Source organism: Bacillus rossius, chromosome 6 (genome assembly GCF_032445375.1).
Source record: "Bacillus rossius redtenbacheri isolate Brsri chromosome 6, Brsri_v3, whole genome shotgun sequence".
Taxonomy (NCBI): domain Eukaryota; kingdom Metazoa; phylum Arthropoda; class Insecta; order Phasmatodea; family Bacillidae; genus Bacillus; species Bacillus rossius.
Window position 1 is genome coordinate 25,300,131 of NC_086334.1, and position 12,521 is coordinate 25,312,651.

At 38.0% G+C, this 12,521-nt stretch overlaps 1 protein-coding gene across 1 annotated transcript in view; it reads left to right on the forward strand.

The window, feature by feature from the left end:
* LOC134533406 (uncharacterized) overlaps positions 1–12,521 on the forward strand; it is an 81,966-nt gene that overhangs the window by 51,356 nt on the left and 18,089 nt on the right. The window contains exon 2 of the mRNA XM_063370928.1: positions 10,083–10,236. Coding sequence (XP_063226998.1) covers positions 10,083–10,236 — 154 coding nt within the window. The remainder of the gene's footprint in view (positions 1–10,082; positions 10,237–12,521) is intronic.

The window sequence follows — 12,521 nt, forward strand, 5'->3', positions numbered from 1 at the left end:
AAACGTAAAATTCTTCAAAATTATGCAGAGCTTTATAAATATGCTGATAAATAAAATGTTCGCTTTTCAAGAAACAAATTTTTTGGACGCGAATTACACACGTACTTTCTACGCCGACCGCTAAAATTCTCTGCCTGGATCGTAAACGTTGCTTGCAACCATCACGCACAGATAGCAGCACGAAACACACAATTAATAACGGCTTCGATAAAAGAGGGAAAAAAATTTAATTAATTCTAAACCTCAACTTTGGACCTGATTTTCGATAAGTAATTTTATTAAAATACTGTCCATCTTGTTAAAAGTCACTAAACAGTGAATACTATTAAGTTTACTGACACGTTGGAAGTTATACCTTTATGGCATTACTAGAATGTTAACCTGAAACACATTTATAACACTCAGTACATGTTTGTATTTTGTTTTTGCTTAAACGACTGAAATAATTCCGTAAATACTTCCTACAAACACACCATAACTTTATTGAACTGTTTCAACATCATTATTATGATTTTAAAAAGGTTTTCCACAGTGATGAGATTTGAACCACATCACGTAAGGTCAACAAGCGCGCGCTCTACTGCTTCTAAGCCTATTATAAATCTAAAATGACAATATGTATTATAATTATTGTAATGCCACTTTTCTTATTTGTTTTAAAACTTCATATTATTTTCACTGTGACTATTTTAGTTTACCAAATATATTCTAGGGTAGTTTCACTATCATAAAGTTACATTTGGCACACCAAAACGTTTGTTATGACTCCTAATATTTACGAAAGTGACTATATACGGTTTTATGTTACTGCACGTGGGTCCGCCATCGTAGACTTCTGTTCCATTTTCACGAAATTACTCCTACCAATGCCGTGTATCGAGCGCTAAGATGTTAACGCGTTAAAATATTTGTTCAGGTGGCTTTGCATTATTCTTACGCAAATGTTTTTTAGGGTGTTAGCTTGGCTTGTCAGCACTTTGGGTTTTATATGAATTTTCCCAGTCCGACGGGCAAGCAGACGTGTCTGAGAGAACGATCTGCACTCAGTGTTAATATCCCAGGGCAATATGCGGTGACGTCAGATCGCCGTGAAATAAATGAGCGTCGCACGCTCCTCTTAGCAGCGACGACACTCCGGGGAGCGCGTGTTTGTAACCGATGTGGCCCGACGACAGGTCGAGGATGGATGAACATGATGGTTGCAGTGGAGAAGGGAGGGGGTGGAAATGTGTGTCAGTGCGCGGGCACAGATGGCGCGGAGCCTGCAGACGTTACAGGGGAATGAATTATTATTTACATATTTATGACGCGCGTAGCGGCCACGCCGTCTCTCTCTCTCTCTCTCTCTCTCTCTCACTCTCTGCAACAATGGACATGGAAAAGCAATCAACTGCCGCCCGGAGGAGTGACGGGGTGGGGTGGGGGGATAAGAGGAGAGGAAGATAACGCGAAATGTTTCGGGACGTCTGCCAGTCCAACTTTTACAGCGAATTTCATGCTCCAACGAAAAAGCTTGATTGTTTCCGAACTAGGAAAAGAGCGAACAAATAAACGACTCTTCGTGTACGTTATTGAATTCGTTTTGCCCATTACTGGGTGTGCCGTGAGCACAGGCAACGTCACGGGGATGACATCCGTGACGTATACTATGCTTGCCGGGACAGTATGATTCTGTGGTGGTTTACCCATTGCCTTCCGCAGGATTAAGGTGAAAGGGACAGCGTGAAGCCCAGCCCTGAACCCAGGGAGAAGGTTAGCAAAATCCCACTCCTCGTCCGGGAATAGAACCCGGGTCCCTTGGCCCACCAGCCAGACACGCTAGCCACAACCAGACCAAGTGGGCGGATAGACACACACATTATATATATCTTTATATATATTTCTTGTGTGCGTGTGTATGTCACTGAACTCCTCCTAGACGGCTGGACCGATTTTGATGAAATTTTGTGTGTGAGTTCACGGGGATTCGAGGATGGTTTAGATTCACAATTGGATATTTTATCTCGATTCTGAGTTAAGAAAAACTAAAAAAACACGCTTTGAAAGCAAAAATTGCAACGCATTATTAGAAGCCATTAAGTTTTGCTATTGTAAGGAACTAAGTAGAGAGTAAGAAAAAAATAAAGATCCTGACAGTTTATAGTGTCGCCATATTTGTTTCAATTTTCAATACCCTTTTTGTATATTACAATTTAAATTGCAGAAAAAAATCATGTTTCATAGCCACACAAATAGTGAGGATGGTTTAGATTCACTATTGGATATTTTATCTCGATTCTGAGTTAAGAAAAACTAAAAAAACACGCTTTAAAAGCAAAAATTGCAACGCATTATTAGAAGCCATTAAGTTTTGCTATTGTAAGGAACTAAGTAGAGAGTAAGAAAAAAATAAAGATCCTGACAGTTTATAGTGTCGCCATATTTGTTTCAATTTTCAATACCCTTTTTGTATATTACATTTTAAATTGCAGAAAAAAATCATGTTTCATAGCCACACAAATAGAGAGTGTGTGTCATTTCTCTATGTCCACGAGGTCTCGCCGCGTCAATTTTCTCCTTGGAGCGAACCCGTCCGCTTAGTTAAATAAACAGCTTTTATCGTTGAATGATTTCATGATTTATTTAATGAAAATATGCTCTCATAAAAAAAATTAGTTAGATAGACATTCAATAGGTGTCTTTCTCTCATTCACTCTCTCTCTCTCTGAAATGTATGTAGCTTGCTCGCGGGTCAGTAATGCAGACAATCTTTACATTCTAGCTCAAAACGGAAAAAACAGTAAATGTGGTTTGCAAAGACATTTTATGAAGTGTCTTCCCGTCATTACATTTGAAAGTAGAAACATATTTACTCAAAATTTAGGTAGTAACATATTTTTATCGTTGAATGATTTCATGATTTATTTAATGAAAATATGCTCTCATAAAAAAAATTAGTTAGATAGACATTCAATAGGTGTCTTTCTCTCACTCACTCTCTCTCTCTCTGAAATGTATGTAGCTTGCTCGCGGGTCAGTAATGCAGACAATCTTTACATTCTAGCTCAAAACGGAAAAAACAGTAAATGTGGTTTACAAAGACATTTTATGAAGTGTCTTCCCGTCATTACATTTGAAAGTAGAAACATATTTACTCAAAATTTAGGTAGTAACATATTTTTATTGCAAAGACTAAAATAGAGGTGAAAAAAATTATCATTTTTGAACATAAGAAAACTACTACAACTGTATCAACTGTTATGTTATAATGTTTAAATTTCTAAATGGTGCAAGATAATACAAAATTCCATGCGGAAAAAGTCGTGGGCAGCAGAAACATATAGTTATAGGTGTGGGGCTATGCATGCTGATTTTTCATATACTGCATGGATGCGAACATGTAAGAATAATCTATCTATCTTACTATAATAAAACAGTACTTTTACTGTCTGTCTGTTTGTACGCGATTTTGATGAAATTTTGTGTGTGAGTTCACGGGGATTCGAGGATGGTTTAGATTCACAATTGGATATTTTATCTCGATTCTGAGTTAAGAAAAACTAAAAAAAACACGCTTTAAAAGCAAAAAAACTAAGCATTGTTGATAATTAGCCTCCATGGCAATGGGATTTTGCAATGTTGTTGCCTTCTGCGTAACCATGGGAAAGGTTTTTGGTAACGGCAGTGGCGTGCCCAAGAGGAGGGCATAATGAGAAGATACAAAATGTCCAGCGTAGAAATACTTACCGCCATATCCATATCTCAGAAAAAGTGCATTTGGGCAGGACAATGTCTGTCGGGTCCGCTAGAAAGATATATAGAGAGATAGAGATATAAATAGAAAGATAGAGAGAGTTATAGAGATATACATAGAGAGATAGAGAATTAGAGAGATAAAGAGAGATGCTTAGTATACGTTTAAAAAATTACAGAAAAAATTGATTGAGGCATTGCAACGCATGCCGGGCATTATCTAGTATATGTGTATATATATATATATATATATATATATATATATATATATATATATATATATAATCTGGCATGTTCAAGACCAAATTTGCGATATTCCAGGTTATTAAAAGTAAATGTAGTGTTTTAACGGGAATTAAGAAAACTAAATTTACAGTAAAATGGTATATCAAACAATTGTAACAACTTGTTCCATGGAAAGAAAAAAATACAGACGAGCGTTAGTTTTCTTCAATAAATCGTTACGGGAAATATACCCGTGAAATGTAACGGTCTAGCAAACAGGAAGCACTGTACTGAATTGAAAACCTATGAACTCTGACCGAACTAATGAAGCAGGCGGCACAGTAACGCGACCTGGAGGCCAAGTTCAACAGCAGGAACACACCTGGAAAAAAAAATCTTAAATCGAGCGGCTCAATTGTTGCCGGTTTACAGAATGTGCAGAATTATTGAATAATAGATTAAAGATATTTCACTGAAAATATCTGCAACGCACAAAAAATTATCGTTTGACTTTATAATTTGTTTCAAACAGGAAATATTTAACCAAACGTCTGCTGGAACTTTAAATTGGTAACAGACGATCAGCAGGGAGAGCCACAGTCGAGCCGAGCTCCAGTGGCGACAGTAAACTGTGGACTAAATGAAAGAATGATTTATTTGTGGACATAAGATTTAAGTGTTGTAATATAATTAGTAGTTGTTGTTAAATAACACTATATACACTCTAAGTGTGATTTTTTTTAATTGGGCTTTCCCTTTCGTACCTGTTTTCCCACACGTTTGTACGACTAATGGTGGACTTTAAAAGTAGTGCTGAACAACTGTTTTTATTGCAAGCAATAGAGAAAGTATTTAATATTGAACAATAGCGTCTGTATAATGTTCAACGGAAACCTGTTGCGGTCGTGAAACTATTTCAGTGAAATCATTTAATGACAGCGAATATTTTTTTTTATTTGGTTGTAGAACTTTGTCGCTTAGTGTTTCACTTAAATAAAAATTTATTTTGTGCAATAAAACATTGTTTGAATCCAACTTGGGAAGGACTTGAGAATATATGTCGAGTTTAAGTTTTCCATATATATTTATTTATTTATTTGTGATGAACGTGTAGCAGAAGTTTGTTGGTGAAATTCTGACTCATCCTGTATTCCTAGTGGAAGAGACGAAGAAATTTCCCGGGTACAAAATAAAGGCATGAGATCGCAGTAATAAAAAAAGAGGGAGGGAACAGCAGGCGAGTCTCCATATTCTCCTGAAAGCGATAACTACTACCCCCCCCCCCCCCCCCATCCCGGGGGGTGGTGCAGTGAGGCGGCGAGAGAGCCGTTGGGCGTCTCGGCTGGAGAGAATTGGCCTTCGCAGCATCGGGCGAGCTGCCAGGAGTGGGTGATGGGGGGAGGGGGGGTTTCGTGATTTTTAACCCCCGCGAACAACTGTTGCTTTGCGAGAGCTTCCAAGGGCAGTCTGATTACTTTCTAACCCGGAATCCACTGCTCATCTGCACGAACTGTAACAAAACACCAGATAACCTTTCTGACTAGTAAAGTATCTGCCCTTAAGAAGCAAATTTAAGAAGTATTCTCAACATATTAAACTTTTTTATCATCAAAGAAACTTTACGTTACTCAAGAAACGGTTTGATTTACCCCGTATCTGAGCTCTTTCAATAAATTCTAACTAAATATAAGTTTGGTGGGTTTTTTACATTGTACTTTGTACTCTAATTGTGTACATATGTTTAAATTTTGCGTGACGTTATCCAGCATATTCTAAAATAAATAAATAAATGTAGGAGCTTGTTTAAACGGTTATTAGTTTAACCATCCCTTGGGCGAGTATCATCACACGTACAGTACTTGGCAGCCCACAGTTCCGTCGCCTCATCAGAGGAATGTCCGCACCATCATTTTCAATACATTTTACCTTTCATGCTGTTACCCCCACGCATTAAAAATATATAATTTTACGACAGCAACACAATTTGTAGTGGTTGTAGAAATTTGTTCAAATAAAACATTATCCAAACGCTCTGTTCCATCTTGAATACTTTCTCTTTTAGCTCCAGTAAAAAAAAAAAAGTTGATCAGTTCTAACTGCGTGTATTAAAGACTTGAAGCATTTTAATACCATAATTCGTACATATATATGTTTGTGTGTGTGTTTTCTACTTTGTTTTCCCCTTATGAACATGCAGTTTTTCGGTCAAATTCGGACTCGTACTGTGTGTAACATTTACAGATCGTAGATTTTCCCGTCATCTCGGTAGTCAACTGCATGTAATTTTTTCTCTGCTGTATTTACTAGCTACTTACTTTTAAATGACTAACTGTGAATCCGACTGTTTGCCTGCTCGGTGACCTAGGACTGCAGCAAACGTTCGCGCCTCATGATCTGTGGTCCAGGCCTCGAGCCGAAGATGCTAGACGCTCAGCGTGCATGTATTTAGTATCGGAACTCAGTCACTCTAGAAAAAAAAGTGAAACTTTTCGCAGGAGAGTCCATATTTTTAGCGCTGTTTGTGTGGAGTGAGAAATATCTAATAATATCATCACAAAATATTCCTATTTAGACGATTTTCCTGCGAAAAATACTGCCTTTATCACATAAACTGTCTCTGAATAGTAGCTATATTTAAGAATCTAGCCAATTATTACCCTAACATGTAAACAGTTCTTTTATTTAATAACTAGATGTTTTAACCTGTTATGTATTGTTTCTATTTTAATATCAGCACTCCGAAATATCGTTCTGTTGTGTGCGTTTCTTTTATGAATTAGTTAAGCTTTTGTGGGAATTCATTTTTGAGTGACATGAGCAATATTCAGTATAACTTACTTCTAATATTATTTACTCGTATATAGAGATATTTTTTATTTCTGAAATAAAAAATTTAAACATTATTAATACCGAAAATTGAATTAAACTCCGTTGCATCATTAAGGCGTGAAACTAATTTTCTCCGTTACGTAGTAATTGTATGGACATCACTTCTATTGGCAAATGTTTTCATGTGCATTGAATGTAACGTGTACATTAATATTGACTTATTTATAATGGGTCCATTTCATATTCATAGTATTAATACATAATATTTAAAAAAATTAAAAAGAATGAAACAATACGACTAATTAATACTAATTACTCTGTGGATTAGTAAGCTATTAAACCAGTTTTTATGTATGAACATGCTATATCGCGAAACATAAATCATTATAAACTCGTTATTTTGTGATTGTTGCAAGCGATTGCAAAACTTTCCACTGTATCGTCTCCTCTCAAACTCAAAGTTGATAACAGAGTCATCTGCTCCTTCTTCGACCGGGGACTTAAAAGTAAAGCTATCGAGAGTTTAACTAGCAAACTGTTAAAACTGACTTCTTCAAGTTCCAAAGTTTCCAAGTATCTATCACGACCGTAAAACCCTGTACGGTCGCTATAAAAAAAAGATCCAAGAAAACCCGTGTTTTCGTCTATTCAGTATAGTTTACATTTCATTATTCAAGTACGTTTACTCGTCTTCGCCTTTCTGTTGGACACTTCTTATTTTTATGGGAAGATTATGGTGGGGAAACACGCGTGAATAGTAACCTAAAATGTTTATTCGCTGTAGAACAACACACTCGGAAGGTTAAGTGCCCATAAAAACACCGAATATTAAAAACATAAACAATATAAAAACGGCACATTGGTGGATGGATAAGCAAAACGAATGGATGCGCTTGGTTCAAGGCGCGAACGAAATTCCACCATAATGGGTCATCCTTTGCCACTAGCGGCACATTATATCAAGAGAGACAGCACAAACGCTAAGCACAAAATAACGAAATTAAATTTATGTACAGACAAAATGTTGCGTGCACACAGTCCAATTTTTTTTAAAAGCGTCCTTAAAACTACATCTTTGAAAACGAGTAGCCAAAATACTTTCTGAAACGCAATTATTAGTTGCATTGTTTGACATTTTACAACACATTAATACCTGCCGTATTTGAATGTTAGGCATCTGTTTGGTGAAATTCAATTATTGCTTGTTCAGATATATAAGTTTTTGATGTGTAACAGATTGGCTACCAATATACGGCATTTGGTTGGATTAATTTCGTAAATGCGATGGAAGTAAAGGAACGTTTCTGTTTCCACACGGGAGTGCTGTTAACCAAGTTTGTTTGGACCTCATTGTTATCAATAAACTGGTCATGGAAAGGATTCATGATGTAGTTGCTGCCACATTATTGGACGGGTAATATGATGAGATCCTGACTAGTGGAACACATTTTGTTGGCCAGGGAAGGAGGATACAACATACTGACAGCTGTCATCGTGTTTATCTCGTTAATGAATACATTAAATTACGCTGCAAGTGACAAATACCTCTTTAAAAATTTCTGCTAATAATAACGAAAACTCGGGTAGTTTTATAAGTTTTTATGTAATGTAAGTAATGATTATACAGTTAAATAATCACACTTATTTTATTTTTCATAGTAGCTGTCAAAATTGTAAATTAAAGGTTTTTTGAAATAAAAATAACAGTAAATTTGTAGCCTAAAATATAATATTATCGAACATTGCAAAGACTTTGAGTTTGATTGAACTACACAAATCAGCTTAAGTGTGTGTATATACAAAATCACGTGAGCCAATGGAATCGTAAAATTTATCGCGATAATTACGTTTCGTAATTTTGTTTTATATTTCAAAATATGTATATTTGGGTATACTTATTCACAAATCTGAGTAATAAACGCATTGCGAGTTTAATTGCGAAAAAACCCCAAATCTATTAATCACAGAAATGTTTTACGTTGAAGAAAATCCTAGGGCATAAGCTGTTTTGTTGCGATGTCCTCTGTCTGGAGTCCAGTGTGTTTGCGCTCATCCTGATTTCTGGTGATCCCGCAGTCATGAGATGACACTCTGCCGATGCTGGGGGGGTTGCTTCCTTCTCTACGTCTGGCCGAGGTGGATTCCTTCACGACATCCCTGGGCTGTGTGCTCGTTTGACCCCGTTGTCTGCTACATGTTGACGGTCCTGGCTGTCTGAAATTCCAGACAGGAGTTCTTCACATGTTGAAAATTATTACGCTCAACTAAGCCATTTTCAAATGAAAGAGTTAGCGAAAGGCCACTGAAAATATTGAGTTTTAACACTTCCAGCACCATCACTGTTTATTTCGGAACTTTTACGTGACTTTCGCAACCTGTGTGACAGTCTGGAAAAATTGCAAGTTGGTGTTCGTGTGTTTTGAAAGTATGTTCAAGCCGTGAGGGGGGAAAAAACAACTTCATTTGGTTTGGAGTGATTTCGTGAATGGAACGGAAATGTGTTTGTTACAACCACAGTGTTGCCATTTGTGGCGAGTGTTGCGAACCAAATTTGACAGAGACAAAGGGAAACTTTATAGCATTTCCTGTGTAATAATAATAAAAAACTCGCTTAAGGCCCACGCCCCACGGTTTTTTTGTTTTATCTTCATTACTGTTTGTTAAAATTAAAAAAAAATTGGTTGTCTGTAAAGTCGGTTTACGGACGATAGTTTAACGTGACAACGTCATAACAAAACATTGATGAAATGATTGCATACTTTTATGAATAAAATTGAATCATTTGTATTGAATTATCACTATTTTGTATGGATACAAAGAAGGAGTGAAATGAAATCTACAATTTAATTGATAAATTTACTTTTATTTTCACTCATTAATTCAAATAGGCTATGTTTATTACTTTAACGAAGAGATTATTTTAACTATAACATTTATACATGTTTGCTATTTAACTTCTCCCAATCTGTGTTACCCTGTTAAGGATAGGACGATGATAGGAAAAGTAGGAAACGGATGGGAGTGTTTCAATTTAAACGTGCCTCGAAAAAGTCAAATCGATGGTTGTTCCAATCGATTGGAAGAGAGATGGATGCGGCGCAAGCGTACAATGAGCGTAACGGGACACAGCGTAACTGGACAATGTGCGTAACGGGACACTTTTTTCGTGCGTGCAGCCGGCGTTCATCGATTTATTAGACGTTGTCACGTCAAAAAATAAAGACTTTTATGCTACTGCTGTTGCATGTGCGATGTGCTGTGGTGCGGCAGTGGCTGAGAGCTGCGGGTGTTCGCAGGTACGTGTGCTGGACGGCGTACCTGCTGCGCTACCACGGCAAATCCGGCCACGTGGAGCCGGTGCCGCTACCCGGGGCGCCCTTCAGCCACTACTACGCGCAGGAGCTCACCGACGAGGGCATCATCATGGAGACTGACGTCACGGTCAAGGAGGTGGGTGGGCAGCTCGTCGCACCTCGCCCTTCACTCCCCTTGCCCGAGGCCTCGCCATCTCGCAGTTGCAAAAAAGATTTTGACCACGATCTTGCAATAGAGCTTCCGTGGTTTTTGACGTGGCACATGACATTGCTTTGGCTACTTGCTGAACTCAAACACTTGTTAACTGGCGTTGCCATGACGGTTATGGTCGCCCGCGTGAAATAATAAGTTATTTCTTCGCGGCGCTTACACGCTAGAGCCCCTTTAGTAAACACGCGTTTGCAAAAAAAAAAAAAAAAAAAAAGGTATAGTAACTCTAGAAAATGTGAGATATGCCCCGACCGACATGCCAAAAATTGGGATATAGATATAGTTCAAAATTATAATCATACCAAAAATAGGAAAAAAATCCAAGATGGCGGGGCCTAAATACCCTTAAACGAGCACATATATGGTGTGCAGAGCTTCAGAAAAAAACTGCTCAAGATATGCGAGTGGTGTCTGTTCACGAAGAGCCTATAAGAATACGCCGAGAGCGGCTGAGTGGTTCTGTTTCCGTATTTTGTCTTTAAACTGTATTCCTAGAAGAGTGAAAATGGCGGAAAAAGCTTGTTTTCAGAAAATGTGTTAAACACGAAACACCCGGCACAGATCCTTGAAAGCATACACCTTTACCTTCGTTTCTCCGCCATAAAATGTTATGGCTATCGCTCACATCTTACAGTTGTCCTGTGCACGACGATAATGCTGCGCGCCAGTTCACAGCCTTACGCTTAAAGGCGATACCGCGCTAGAAGCACCAGCGAGCGTCGCACTTATCATCATGCCTCACTGGCACAAATGCATACATCCCTGAGTAGGCATATATCCTTTAAGCAAAATTTCTGTAAATACGTTCCTATACATAGCTCTAACTTGTTACCGGGCCAGTAAATTCCCTCTCCAGATATTTGCTTACCGTTATTTGGTCATGCACGTGATCGTAATTATGAACCATTGCCTGACTTGTTACCACAGGTAGATCTTACTAAGCATAGTTAAATATAATACAGTTTGACAATCTCAGGGTAAAATATAACAATTCGCATTGGTGCTCGCTGGTGCTTCTATCATGCATAGGGCAACGTAAGAGATTTTAGGGCAACCATAACATTAGGTGTCGGAGAGATGAAGATAAAGGTGTAAAGCAATTTCCTCGAGTGCTTTCAAGAATCTTGCGTAAAAGATTATTCTGAAAATGCGGGTTTTTAGCCATTTTCACTTTCCTAAAATAACAGTTTAAAAAGAATCCGAGAAACAGCACTACTCTTCGGAACTCGTCGTCATATTCTTTAAGTGCTTTTCGGGAAGAGCATCTTGAGTAGTTTCGGATCCCGTCGTTTCTTCTGAAGCTCTGCGCAAGCGTATGCGTGGCCGGGCAGGCATGCAGATCGTGCCTGCAACTTGCTGGGCCTGGGGTTCCCAGCCGGGGACAGCTGTGCCAGGCCGCCATACGGACGTCCGCGGAGGAAGGGGGGGTTTTTGCTTGGAGAAGGCCAGGGTGTGTTTTTGTTCACTGCGCAGTGAGCGAGTGATCTCTCCTCTACACAACAAGCTGCTTACCAGCTCTGTGTTGCAGACACTCCCGCTGCTTCCAGCTTCAACGACACAGAGGGCGGTGACAGTTTCACTAAGGGGAAGACATATATTCCGTTTTCGAATACCTCCTTAAAGGATCCTTTTTTTTTTTTGCGTGAAGGATCCTTCAGAAGTGCATCTTGAAATATTTCAGCCATTTTTGGTTGACCTCAACAGTTGCAAAGATCATTGCAGAATCGCTGATACATTATTTCGGGGAAAGAAGAGTCGCTCGCGTTTTTTTTCTTTACATCCGTGTGGACTTTTGAGGAGTTTGTAGCTCTTTTTTATACATATAAAAATATAACGATAGTCTTGCTCAGCAAGCCCACTCCACTGTGGGAACATTATTTAGTTATCGTTTATCATTGCATTATTATAGAGGCGAGCGTGGTGTCTACATCGCTGACCAATGTTAAACTTAAAACCTGTTTAGTAACATTTTAAAGGATGCAATTAGAAGTGAAATTTTCAGTGGACGTTAAATGTCTCCCAAATGCTATTCTTTAGTATAAAAAAACTTTTTATTATATTAAGAATACATTTATTTCCATTAGTAAGGAAAAAATATATTAATAATATAAGTTAAAGTCAAGAAAATTATCAACATGTGATAGGCGTTAAGTATCAACTTTCATAACTATAACCTGGCTTATTACATCCGTTTTTTTAAAATAATATCT